The sequence below is a fragment of the Cervus elaphus genome, chromosome 18 (assembly GCF_910594005.1).
Source record: "Cervus elaphus chromosome 18, mCerEla1.1, whole genome shotgun sequence".
In the NCBI taxonomy this organism is placed as follows: domain Eukaryota; kingdom Metazoa; phylum Chordata; class Mammalia; order Artiodactyla; family Cervidae; genus Cervus; species Cervus elaphus.
In genome coordinates, this window is record NC_057832.1 from 40,150,009 (window position 1) to 40,164,251 (window position 14,243).

General features: G+C 39.6%; 1 protein-coding gene across 2 annotated transcripts in view; it reads right to left on the reverse strand.

Moving 5' to 3' along the window:
* RAPGEF5 (Rap guanine nucleotide exchange factor 5) overlaps positions 1 to 14,243 on the reverse strand; it is a 232,784-nt gene that overhangs the window by 127,249 nt on the left and 91,292 nt on the right. For both annotated transcript variants that reach the window (XM_043871607.1, XM_043871605.1), the window contains exon 7: positions 13,570 to 13,618. In XM_043871607.1, the coding sequence (XP_043727542.1) occupies positions 13,570 to 13,618 (49 nt within the window). The remainder of the gene's footprint in view (positions 1 to 13,569; positions 13,619 to 14,243) is intronic.

Consider the following 14,243-nt stretch of genomic DNA (forward strand, 5'->3'; position numbering starts at 1 on the left):
CTGACACCCAAAGAATTTTGCAGCAAGATAATAGGCTTGAAAGTTCACTCTCCTTTGCACATGAAGAACTCTAAAAGTCTTAGATTGCAGAGTTCTCTCTCCTGGGATAGCTAAGCCACAGGTTTATCCCCCTCAAGGAGACAGTCAGGAAGTAATGGTAAGAAAAGGTCAAGCCCATCCCAGTGGTGCTACAAGTGGATCACGGGATGGGGCAGCAGAAAGAGGAGGCAGAAACAGGTCAGACCAGTGGGCCTGAGCCCCCCGGTGGGCTTGGCTCTAAGGCTGGGGTGGGTGGATGATTGAGGGGACACTGAGGATGGGAGTGCTGGTTAGCACACCTACAGGGCTGTGACACACGGGGGGAGATGGTCTTGAGCCCTACCCCAGCCCCACAAGGGGCCAGCACACTCACAGGGGACCATCTGTGAGCACCATAAGGCTTGGAGCAGACAAGGGGTAGGGATGACTTTTCTGAGCTTCTCTTCCTTCCCTGGATGGGAAGTCTGGAAGGACTCAGAAGTATCTCCATGGCCTGGGAAGAGGGGCTGGCTGTGGAATTGCCCTCATCCAGGCCAGGGGCTGACTGGAGCCTGTAGCAGGGAAGCAGTGGGGGTTACATCTCCAGCAAGAGGCAATATGGGGCCAGAGGCCCAGGAAGGTCCAGACACTGAGCCAGCTGCCATGGGCCCCTAACTGCTGCTGCAGATACCCAGCAAGCAGATCCCCCCTGTAGATCCACCCAGCCTACAGCAGCAGTCATTGGCAGGGGCACCACTGCAGAGACCAGAGGAGCCCACGCCACCACAGGACCCTCTCATGCCAGAAACTAGGTGGCCCAAGAAGGGAGATTTAAACTAGGCTCAGGCAAGACCAACATCCTGAGCAGACTGCTTACCACAAAGAAAGTTTGAATCAGAAACAGCTGAAATCTAGAAGCTCACTGGCAGTAGGTAAGACCATACAGCACAGTTGTTGAAAATGAAGAAGAAAGCGTTTCCCATCTACATTTCACCACAGTGAATAATTCTGACAATCTGTTGCCATTTTGGAGTATTAGTATAAGTGCTCTAATGGTTCGTAAACTAAAATAATCCCATAAGATTACCAGATAAGAAAACCTAGCCAAGATAAACGTGGAAAGAAAAAAGTTTTGATACAGCACTAGCACTGGCTGATAGACTACTTTCCACATCCACGCTGAAGGCACTAAGCCAGCCATCTTTCCTCTCAAATAAAAGCATATGTATTTTGATTTTTCATATACAATTGATAGAAACTACAGCTATTTTATTTGTCTGACTTTCTTCTTGAAATATCAAGGTAATGAAAAACTGCACTAAAGCAGGCCCCAGGAAAATTCCCTTGGAAGGACCTGGACCACTCACACAAATGTAATCTTTCGTTGAAACTGTTCACTTGATTACAAGATTAACCCTGAAATTAGTTGACTTAAGTAGGCCTAATGTTACTAGCAAAATGAAGCAGCTTCAACAACTTGGATTCAGGTACAAACGATAAGCCTGGATTCCACACCAGTAATTAGTTTCGGCGATGACTCTGAGATGACTGAAAGGTCCAAGGTGCCCAGTGACCAAGCCTACAGCCTAGGTGTGCTGCTCAAACACCACGAGAGCAGAGGATGAAATCTGCTCCTCCCCTGACCAGACAAGGTGGACAGACATTCCTTGGGCCAGAAGGCTGCTGGGACAACACCCTTACCCTCCTCCACTGTAGCAAGAGAGGTTTCCAGCCACGGCCTATGGATGACCTCTAATCCCTGCTAATTCCCCCTACCTGAAGGTGGAAATTTGTTTTCTTACTACTATTCGATAAATTTGTGTTTGCTCTATAAGGCCTCCCTCAGGCAGAAAAAAAGAACCTTTACCCTGCTCTACCTTCAGAACTAGGATATGGAAATGGGCCTTTTAAACATATGAAAACAAAACTAAAAATCAAAATGAAGAGAATAGAACATAAGAACTAAGATGGCAATTGCATCTGTCAAGCTCTTCTATTTCAGTTAGAGTGGAAGAAAAATAGGCCCCATTTCTAAAAGCTTCCGTCTGTTTCTAATGGTATAAAGATAACCTCAATCTCAAATTTCTCACATTTTTCTACCAGAAAACAATAATACGATAAGATATAAGCTTTCTCCATTAATTTTAATAGGTCTTAAGGCAAATGCTTTGTTTCTATTCTGTATCTGCATTTTCAACACACAGAAGTTAGCCCCCTTCTGGCAAAAGGAGAACCAGACAAACCTTTTAGTCCTGTCAACCTGTGGTCCTGCCCACAATTTATCAGGATATGGCTGTGGATCATGGGCACTCATTCAAAGCCAAGGTTAAATTCACTTCCTCTTTAAACTAGTGGGCCCTCCCTCCCCCACCCAAAGGTCTTCCTGGTAAGTTTAGCATAGAAACTTCAGTAGGAATATTTGCTTATTCCTGAGTCTGCCCACTAAATAAAGCTTGGTAGTACTTCTCTTCATTTACAAAGGCTTTACTGCCAATGCCATGAGAGCTTTTAATTCTGTTACCATTCACATGACAAAATTTCCACCCAGGTCAAGAAACATTGAAAAGTTGGGCAGTTGTCCAACTAAACTTGAGGAACTTTAGAAAATGAAAATTTTATTTAGTTAAGTAGGAATTCTGATGCAACCATTCAGAAGGAAACCTAAAATTATTTAAAAAAATAATCTATCCATCTGTTTCCTCATCTCCAACCAAAAAGACTTATGTCAAAATGTATCACTGAAGTTGTAAATATAAGCCTTCATTGTCTCCAAAATTTTTATCATCAGTCTCATTCCAAAAGCAGATATCACTGTAGAATTAAAAAAAAAAAAAAAAGAATTAAAATGCAATATTATTACAACTATCTGAAAATTGCAAGTGGCTAGAACCACAATTTGTCTAGCCACTTACAAAGACAATGTCTGATTAAGAAATTCTCGAATGTTAAGTGTTTATGTGTCACAGTAAGTAGAAAGAACAGTGTGTGACATAAATTTCACTTTTATCATAACTGGCTCACTTTTTCTAGTATAATTCAGCTGAATGAAATTGTGTACTTTGCATTACATACTATGGCACATTATTTAACTTATATTTACACACACTGTGCCTATGTCATTTTCAGTTTTACTGAGAACAGCTCCATTTTCATGGCTGTTTATACAATTAGACTTTTAATGTGACGAATGATGGACAATAGCTGGGTCATGTGGCCAAGACAAAGATTTCCCTCGAGTGTGCTTACTTGTCAATACAAATGATAGCAGAAAATGTTCCCTGAAAAAGGAGGGGAAGGGGCCCATCTGTAGATCTTCACTAAGGGAAAAGTCAAAAAAAGAAAAAATGTTTCGAAAAGATACTAAGTTATCAGCAGTTATTATTCTTACATTTTGCCTAAACAGACAGCAAGGAATACCACCTAATACTTGGCACTGAGGGCATGACCTGCAGACTCAGCATGGCCCTCCAGCATCAACCAAGCCCAGCCTCTTCCTTTTATTAAAAAAAAAAAAAAAAAATAGAAACTGAGGCTGAGGGGAGCCAGTGACTTGCCAGAGTGAACACAGCCCAGATTTTCTGACTACATGCCCAAGACTGCCAGATTTTGGTAGCAGACTGTGTTCACCAGACCACAGAATTTCATAACTTTGTAAAAACAGGATACAACAAGAATTCCTATACTTAAGGAATATTTTAGTTCATAAGACACCATTTTAGCCATTTATATACCTTCCCATTTAATTATCTAGTCATCTTGTTCTTGTAATATTTCCTTAACTATTCTAATATTTTAAAACATCTACTAACTGCTTTTATTTTGTAGCTTGGGTGTATACAGAGAAGCAATCATAGCATTTTTAATTGTAAAAATGGATCACAGGTCACTCTCCCCACCCCCTCACCCATGCACCTCAACCCCCTCCATGTAAAACTTCATTCAAGCACACAGAATTGGTCAGATACAGGGTTTTAAGTGGATGCTCGTCCTTCTGGGGCACTTGGTAATTAGCATACTAGCCTCCTGGGCTGGCCTCCAGACTCAGGGTGGCATATATCATATGTTCTTCTGGGAAGCAGCTCCCAAACCCCAGAAGACCGAGAACAAAGGAGCTGGCAGGCTCTAGAGAAGCCACCCCATCAACAGTTTATTAAAGACACCCATTAGTTGCCTCAATCAGCTAATTAACTCAACAAATGCAAAACCTAAATCATTACAGAAAGTGGTTTTGATTGCATTGCTGGGCTCTAATTTGGTGTCACTAACCCAGCAGGGTGGGAACAGGGCTGCTCCACAGAAAACAAAAAAATGGTCCACACTGGGGAGCCGGCATGGGATGGGGCTGGATTTTTTATGAAAGTTGAGCCCTACCAGGAAGTTTCACTGGTGAAAAAAGGGTACCAGGGAGACCTCTGTGTTTATGCTTTGAAATTTAAATCAATTTAAATATAAATTGCTATGCTTTTCAGTCATTATGAGAAAGAAATAAAATGTGGGTTTCAGATCTCTGGTGTGCAAATGGTCATTAACTTTCATTTGACCTTGGGTGTAGAAGGAATATTGAATTTATGCACAGGGTACACTCATTACACTCATCTAGTTTCCTCAAAGAAAACATATTCCCAGGAGCTGTAATGCTGGCAGCCAGTTTTCCACACTCAAACAGAAAACTGTGGAGTCTCTGCTTCATGTCTCTGTCCCACCTTCCCCCCAACTCTGCTCCAAACCTCGGAAAGCTGTTTCCCAAGGTTTGGCCACATTTATAAGACACAGGCAATAACAGGTAAGAATCTGAATGGCGTCAAATCATTGTCTTGGACCACAGGAGACCGGAGAGCATCAGTGCTCAGTTCTCCCTTCCGGTATCTGGTTCCCTAAAACAACAACAAGTTCCCGTTCAGAGTGATAAATCCCTTTGTCTGCTGAGCCTTATAAACATTACCTTCCTTCGCTGAAGAGTTCCTGCAGTGCATTTTTTAAAACAAAGGCCTCTAAACCTTGCACTCTCACGTACTCTCTGCTGTGGTTATTACCATTCTTCACCTCCTTGGCAAATCAGTTCCATTTACTCTCTTAATGGACACGACCGTGTGGAAGGAGGAAAAAGAAAATCATCTTGCCTTGCTTTCTAATTTCCTAAATTCTAAGTAACCCTCAGGGTTAAAAAGAGCCCAAATTCCATGCTGATTGCTCTCAGATACCTTGCTATTCAGGAGAAAACAGGGCAAAGGGCTATTTTCTTTTATGGTATGTCACTGAATGGTTATTTATCATTTTGACTTAATAGCTCTAATTACAAAAGACAGTGTCATGGGATTCTTTTTTTAAAGGCAATTTTCTTCGTATCCCAGTGGGAGAGTTAGAAAAAATTTACAAAGCATCTGCCTCATGCATTTTCAATTGTTCCTGGGTTTTATCGATGCTATTATTTTCTTGATAGGAAGATTTTTACATTTTCAAGTAAGTTTTAACTTTGTGTTGCATTGACAATGACTGTTTCAAGACTCTTATTATGGTTTCATGCCATTAAATAAAAAAGAAAGATACAACTTGTCAACCACTGAATTGGTCACTGTTTAGGAAGAACATGCACTGGTGGAGACGGGATGTGAATGTACAAAATCCGTCAGCTGGCAGAAGAGCCTCTGGAAATGTTAGAACAAGGAGTTATTATAGCACCGAGAAGGGGGAGATTTTTACAAACTTCAACAATCAGTGTGGTGTTAGGCAAAGCTCTTTCTTCTCAGGAAAACATCCTAGATCCTCAATCAATCAGGAAGACCAGAATGTTGGGCTGATTATTTTGGGGGAAAACACATGCTACTTCTTTCCTCTTGGCTGACAAATGCTAAATAGCACATCTGTTAGTGGGGCTAACAAGACAGTCGGTGTGGGTCTGTGCTGACCACGAACGAGAGCCACGGCCCAGCCAGCTCAGCATCCAGGAGGCGGCAAAGGAGGAGAGGACAGAATACAAACCACGTGGAGACACCAGTCCCGAGAGGAGAAGGTGCGCCCTATGAGGACAGGTTGGGGAAGACTTTAAATTTTCAAGGGGTTGAAAATATCACTAAAAACTAAGCATAGTATCTCAACTGCTTAAAATACAGCCAACAGACCTCTGTCATTATAAACTAGTATTTTCTAGCTTGAACATTCATTATTAGAGCACTCAGAGATTAGATGGAAAAAACTATTCCAGACAGGATTACAGCTTTTATTAATACTTTCAAAAGCATTTAAATTTTTTCAATAGCAAGTTAATCACAGGAAACCAGAAAGGGGTTTGAGATAGCAATAATTGTACCAGCACGTTAAGTCTGTCTTTGTTGGTCCTTAACTTTATTATTATCATCCACTCTAAAATTCCATTTCACTGTGCATGCTCCTTTATGAGCAATGTGTTCATGAGAGAATAAAGTCAAACACTGTGCTACATTAAAATAAAAAGTAAAAAGTTAGAGGACCGTAAAAGTAGAAGCAGTTCGTTGGCTTAACGGTTATTTTTCTTTTTCTAAATGTGCAGAAGGGAGAAACCTTTCTCTACTGTTAAAAATAATCAGCCCATCGATTTCATTTCTCATGACAAAGCGATGGGGATGTCTTCTCTTTGGGAAGCTTCTGTCCTGAAGGAGGACATGTCCCTTCAACTGTGTCAGACCTCAAACCTCTCTGCAGAGCTTCCTGTCAACACTGACTCCCCTCCAATCTCACAAAGGGGCTTAAAACTGCTTGAGTTCCTATAACAAGTTATTGGTGACCAGTGACTGTTACCAGCAGTAGATCTTCAAAGCTAGGAATTTAGCCAGGTAATAAAAGGCCCTCAACTTGTTTGATGGGTTCACCTGGATTACCAGATCCCATGGTCACCTGTTGAATGTTTTACAAACATGCAGTTCAGTGTACAGCAAATAGTAATAACCAAGTTGGAAAAATCACATACCCATTCAAATGCCTATTTAAGCTTGAGTATAGGAATCAAAGACGATTGAACAAACGGGGATTTCTGAGGCTAGGAGAAACAATTTAACGTGAATGTAAAACTCGGGCTTCCTTCTCATCCTTTCTGGCCTATTAAAAATAATGTTTCTAAAAGCTAGAACTAAACACAGTAGGTAAACCCATTTTATACAATTCTATGTTATATATATATTTAACATCCCAAGAAATAATAAAATATCTTGGTACAAAAATAACACGTTAACCTGAATCCCTGGCTAATTTATTTGAAAAAGAGGGGAAAAATTGATGCTATTTACTGCTTGAAAAATGTAAGTTTTCACTCGATTCTTTTCCATTTCCAGAAACAAAAGTAGAAAATGTGAATGCCTTTCCATAAACCACATCTTTACTCCCCATAACAACAAGGGAGGGGACACAGTGTAGCTAGGAAACCTACAGACTGGATGTTGGAAAGCCTGGGTTTGCACTGGCTGCAGCCTTCTTAGCCTGTGGACACTTCCCTCTAAATCCTCTCTGAATCATGAGATTCAGACAATACAAGTAGTTCCTCCTGTGGTGAGTACTCTGCCCCAGTAGCCATCCCTCTTCTGCTGGTTTTCTCTGGGAGCCACACCTGCCCCAGCCTCAGTTCATGGGACTTAACCTCTGTATCCTGCCCTCCATCCAAGCTTCCACTGCTCCAGAGATGGGCATTCCATCCTTCCAGCAAAGTCCCCACCAAGACTCCCGTGGGCCTTACCAGGAAAGAGGTTCTCTCCTGCTGAGACTGATTAGCTCCACAAATACCCTGAGCCGATAAAGTCCCCTTGTGGTTTTCAGCTTATTTTTCTCTCAACTTGTCCCTAAGAGTCCTGAATAAAACATTCCCAAGGTTGTGACTCCATTAAGGATAATGAAAGAAATTAATGAAAATACTCACTATTATAATTAAATACTGGAGCTGGGAGGAATCACGAAGGTTCCTACATTCTATACCCACCCCCTCATGATACAGTACAAATTGGAATCCCTTTACCAAAGTCACAAAGACATTTAATGGTACAAACAGAGTCTAGAACCTCTTCTGTGTTTTCCAAACATTAATATCCTCAATACTTAGTTTTATTTTTTTTTATTTTTTATTTTTTTGATAGTTTTAAAACACTTAACTAGGTATGGACTAGGAGAGAGAGTGAAATATAAAAACTGCCAGAGAGGTTTATCAATGTGAGATTTCTGGCTTTCCTGAAATAAAAGTCCACCATGGCACAAATTTCATTTAATCTAAAGATACTGAGAGCTAAACATTCTTTGGCTGTGGATTCCCTTGAAAAGGGAAAGAAAATGTCCCCTAAGACTCTAACTGTCTGTTGCTGCTGCTAAGTCACTTCAGTCGTGTCCCGACTCTATGCAACCCCATCCCTGGGATTCTCCAGGCAAGAACACTGGAGTGGGTTGCCATTTCCTTCTCCAATGCATAAAAGTGAAAAGTGAAAGTGATGCCGCTCAGTCATATCCAACCCTTCTCGACCCCATGGACTGCAGCCTACCAGGCTCCTCCATCCATGGGATTTTCCAGGCAAAAGTACTGGAGCGGGGTGCCATTGCCTTCTACCTGTCTAACAATTAGTAATAGCAATTCAACAAAAAAGAAACAAGTGCAAGGATATCTGTGTTAACATCTTAAAACCGTGTGAAGCCTTAAAATGCTATTCACATTCACTAAGGTTAGCATTTAGAGGAGAAAACTATTTAAAGGCACATCCTAATAGCTTCTTAGAAAATAACAACAAAATGGATTTTTTACAAAGCTAGATCCTTGAATCATCTATATAATCTATCAATTGGCAATTACTTTTATTTCTGTTTGTACAGAGAGCTGAAACCGAAAACTTTTTCTTTATACTAATTCTTGTTTTAACAACCCTTCACAGAGAGACATAAATCTGGCATGACCACCTGAGCCCTAATTAACAGTTCTACTGCAAGACAGATATTAAAGCAATCAATTCCTTTTGTCAAGCCCCAGATGTGCCAACTATTAATACTTTTTTTTTATTAGAAGTATACCAATTTCTTTTTATCCTACCTTAAAAAAAATCAAAATAGTTTTTTGTTTTTAAAAAATGAGCATACACAGAAAGTACCCTTCTGCAGCTAAAATTCTGTTTAATTAAGGCTGTGTTTAATAGTTCTTCATTTTATCCCCTCCTAACTACACAGTAATACATTATCCTTTTTCAGACAGCCATTGACTTACTCATGTTTATTTATCTATGAAATAAACATTGTGATTTTAAAATAGCAGGGAGCCATACTTGTCTTTGCTCACCACTGTCCCGTCAATGCCCTAGAGTAGGTGTTCAGTTAGAATCTGATAAAGGAATAAAAGCAGCACTTATGAGCTAGGTTCTCACACTTTGCCACTATTATTTTTCATCTACTCTCAATGTCAAATCAAGCAGCAACAGCGTAGGACGAATCAGGTGGGTATCTCCTGAAGTCCACACTTGGATTCTTTGAATATTGCAGTATCATCTTGTTGGTTATTTTTGCCCCTAGATTGTTTCCCAAATTTGATGTGGTTTGGGGAATGTGGCACAGAAAAGTCTGTTTTTCTCTAAAAATGATCTTCTTTGCTTACCCTATTTTTCTAGTCAGAAAACTTATTTAATTTTGTCAGGGACAAAGTAAGAAGGCCAACTATCTTTTTTATTATTCAATTTATATATCACAGGACCCTAGCTAATGAAATAGCATGAGGGGAAAAAAGGGAAGTTACTTGGGTTGGTAAGACAGAGATAAAATAGTCATAATTGATAGACACTATATTTGCCCATAAAGAAAACCCAAGATAATTTTAAAACAAGCTATTAGAATTCATTTAAGTTCAACACTTTTGATAGGCACAAAAACAAGGGTTCTCATACAGGAAAAATAAACAATTAGAAAAGATAATAGATAATAGAAAAGATAATACTGTAAAGTTACAGTAATCCAAACAGTGTGGTACTGGCAAAAGCACAGACAAGTAGTCAATGGAAGAGAATAGAGAGCCCAGACATAAACCCACACAAATATGGTCAAATGACCTTTGGCAAAGGAGCAAAGGCAAGAAAATGGAAAAAGGATAGTGTTTTCAACAAATGCTGCTGTAACAACTAGACATACAGACATACACACACATAAAAGAACCTAAATGCAGACCTAACACTCTTCATAAAAATGAACTCAAAATGGATCACAGACTTAAATGTAATGCAAAACTATAAAATTTCTAGGATGTGATATGCCTATAAAATTTCTGTGTGTGCTATGACTTTTTAGCTATAACAACAAAGGCAGGATCCAAAAGAGAAGAAAGATAAGCTTGACTTTATTAAAATTAAAAATCTCTGCTCTTTCAAAGACAATGTGAAGAGAATGAGAATACAAGCCAGAGACTGGGAGAAAATACCTGCAAAATATATCCAAAAAAGGACAATCATCAAAAATATATACAGAACTCTTAAGACTCAACAAGAAAACAAGAAAGCTGACTGAAAAATGGATCAAAGACTTTAACAACAATCTCATCAAAGAAGATATAAAGATAACAAGTAAGCACATGAAAAGATATTCCAGATCACATACCATCAGGAAAATGGAAACTAAAACAACCAAATCTGAAACACTGACAACAACAAATGCTGGTGAAGATACAGAACAACAGGAACTCTTGTTCACTGCTGGTGGGAACACAAACAGTACAGCCACTCGGGAAGGTAGTTACCAGAAGCAGCTTCTTAAAGAACTCAACATACTCTTGCCACACGATCCAGAAATCACACTCTTTGCTACTCACCCAAAGTAGCTGAAAACTATGTGTGCATGTACGTGTCTGTGTAGATGAAAACTGTATACAAACATACACACAGATGTTTACAGAAGGTTTATTTATAACATCCATAACTACCAAAACCTGGAAGCAATCAAGATGTCCTTTAGCAGGTGAATGGATACATAAACTATGGTACATCCAGACAACAGATTATTATTCTGTGCTAGGAAGAAATGAGTTATCAAGTCATTAGTAGAAGACATAGATGAACTTTAAATGCCTATTACTGACTGAACAAAGCCGATCTGAAAAGGCTATCTACTCTATGATTCCAACTATGTGACGTTTTGGAAAAGGCAAAACTATGGGGACAATAACGTAAGTGGTTGCCAGGAAATGGGGGAGGGAGGCATAAATAGGTAGAGCAGAAGGGCCCTGAAATGACTCTGTGTGATACTATAATGATAAACACAAGTTATGGGACATTAGTCCAAACACATAAAATGGACAGTACCAAGAGTGAGCCCTAAACTATGGAGAGTGGGTGACAATGATGTGTCAACATAGGCTATTGATTATAACAAAGCACCCCTCTGAGATGACGGCCGTAAGGGGGTAGGGCATGTGGGGACACGGGGTGTATGGGAACTGTGTACTTTCTGCTCAGTTTTTCTGTGAACTGAAACTACTCTAAAAGGTAAAGTTTATTTCAAGAAAAAGTGTCATGAAAGACAAAGACAGAAACCTTAACTTAAAAAAAAAAAAAGAAAAAAAGCTAAAAATACCAGTAGCCAAAAAAATAACAATCACTAAAAATAACAGTAACCAAAGGCGCCAAAAAATATGTTAAGCGAAAAAAGGTACAAAGCTTTAAGTGGACATTTTTAAGACAGTACTGAAGATGTGAAAAAAGTGGAATGAAATCCTAGATTTATGAATGGAAACACTTATCTCCAAAGTGCCAAACTTATCTAATGACCTATAAATTCAATACGGTTTAAAAACTACCAATAAGGGCTTTCATGGAACTTGACAAAATAAAAATATGAATTTATGCCCCCATCCCTGGTATATTTGTGTTTCACTCTGTCCCTGAGAAGTTGCCAATGTTGTCTTGACATTCCAAGCTCCACGGATGAAATAAGTAAGGAAAATAGAGATGTTAATCTCATGGCATAACAGTCAACTTCATACCAATCTTTGACTCTGCACAGTCTACTGTGTATGGGTTTGCTTACTCTTCCTCATTACTCTTCACCTCCAGAAAGTTCAAACTTCTTAGCCTGACATCTGAAATCTACCTCTTTTTGCCTGGTTCACTTTGCTCCAGCCACTTTCACCTCCTTGCTGTTCTCTATACACATTTTGCACACCTCTGTCCAATGCCCTTGCCTGGACGTCCACAGGGCTCACCCCTCAGTGACTTCAGGTCTTTGCTCAAGAGGCCTGCCCATCCCACACTGTGTAAATTAGCAATCACCTCCTTCTCCAGCCCCATCTCTATTTACTTGCTCTGTTTTGCTCCAGCAATGACAGACTATATGTATTTTATTATTTTCCCAACTTTTTCTAAAACTTAAAAAATAAATCTATCCTCCAAGCCACTATCATCCCCACTCATTCTGACTGTAAATTCTGTCTCCTTATGGTTGTAGGAACATACAGCAGCTCTAGCACAATTCATTTCTAAGACTCCCCTCCTACCACCTGTATCCTGGTGTCCCTTCTCCCTCTTGATCTCCACCTATGCAAATACCCACGATCTAATGCCATTCGCACTGCCTGGGCTCTGCGGATCCAGATCACTGTGCCCCACATTTCTTCTCCACCACCTTCATAGTGTCCAGTCTCCACATCCTCTACAACAGCCAAGTCAACAAAGACACAGTACAAACACAACAAGGTGTGTTTGATCCCAAAAGTCACCGAGAGAAAAGCAAAGTTTTAGTTTCAAGCTAGAAAAAGGAAGATGCAAAGTGTATGACTTCTGTTCTGAAGACATCTCTGTTCCAGGCATTTCTTCAAACTTTGGCAACTCGCTGATTTTGTCATTGTACTTTCACCCGAAAAGTCTTAGCCTAGTTTAACATTCTCCACGAAGCATCTCTCCTCTGTTTGCCATTCCATTCAGCACCGACCTCCTCTGAACAGCAAGGGCTGGGTCCTCCTGCTACTCTTCTTTTCAAAGCAAGTGTTCTCTACCTCACTGAGTGTCTGTTTCATACTGAATTTCAGCAGAGCATGACTTTCTCTCCTCAAGATGTAGTGAAGAGCTCCCTTTTCCTTTCCACTTATTACATTCACAGATTGCTTCCTAAGGTATTAGGAATTGGATTCATACCATCAGTTCCTGCGAAACACGCTTGCTATGAAATGTTATTAGACAATTCAATTATTTTTTTAAGAAGCCACTTTGAGATGAGAAATATAAAACAGAGACCACCATTACATTATCTATTTTCCTCTGTCATTATGACAAGTAATGTAAAGTGGTTTGCTTTCTTTTGCTGGGTACCTAGACCCATGCTTGCAGCGGGCTGCAAACACATTTTTAATTTTGAATTTCAGTTTTCCTTGAAGCATGAAATAAAGCCAGGCAGTGAAATCTGAAAGAACTGTATATATGCCTGTGCTATTTTGAGAATAGAATAAATAATTTTTAAAACAAACGGAGATATGCTTTCCGGACCAAATCTTCCCAGGATACATTCAACTGCTCAGAGCACATGACATGTGAAATATCCCCAAAGAATCAGAATCTTCCTCCAGCCCCACGAAAGACTACTTACCAGACTTCCTCGCTTTCAAAGCAATAACAGCTGCAAGCTCTCTCTGCACCTAAGAAAATATTAGGGGGAAAACATCAAATTAGAATAAGAAAAACATAGGTTTGTCTTTAGATCTGCAAACAAAGTTAAGAGCTGTTGAGATAAGAAAGTTTGCTATCATCTTTTTGTTTGTTTTTAATAATATGGAAAAACTTCTGCACAGGAATTTTAGGCAGAAAACCTCAAAGAATCTAACTGACTTCTTTTTAAAAAGAAATTATAAACAGTTGCCAGAATGTACACATTGGAAAACATTGTTACTTACGATGCTTTTATGGGAAGTACCTCAAAAACATAGCTCTGTAACATTCAGAAATAATGCAAATAAATAATTAAAACAGGCACAATACTGTGGCAAAGATGGTAAATATTCTTTCTCCCTCAAAGATTCTAGTTTATACAGAAATTCTGGAAAAATTGAGGTAGGTGACCCTAGTTTAATTGGACTTCTTTCTGAATACAATGAATGATCACTTGAGGCCTGACAGGTTTAATAGCAACCATTTCAGATAACATGCTGCATAAAAGCAAATGCTATCCACACACAGGGCAGGTGAAATGGCAACAGGCAGGATGAACTTTAATATCCTAAGTGCCTTAAACCTCACTTATTGTCCAGATTTTTGCTTATTCAC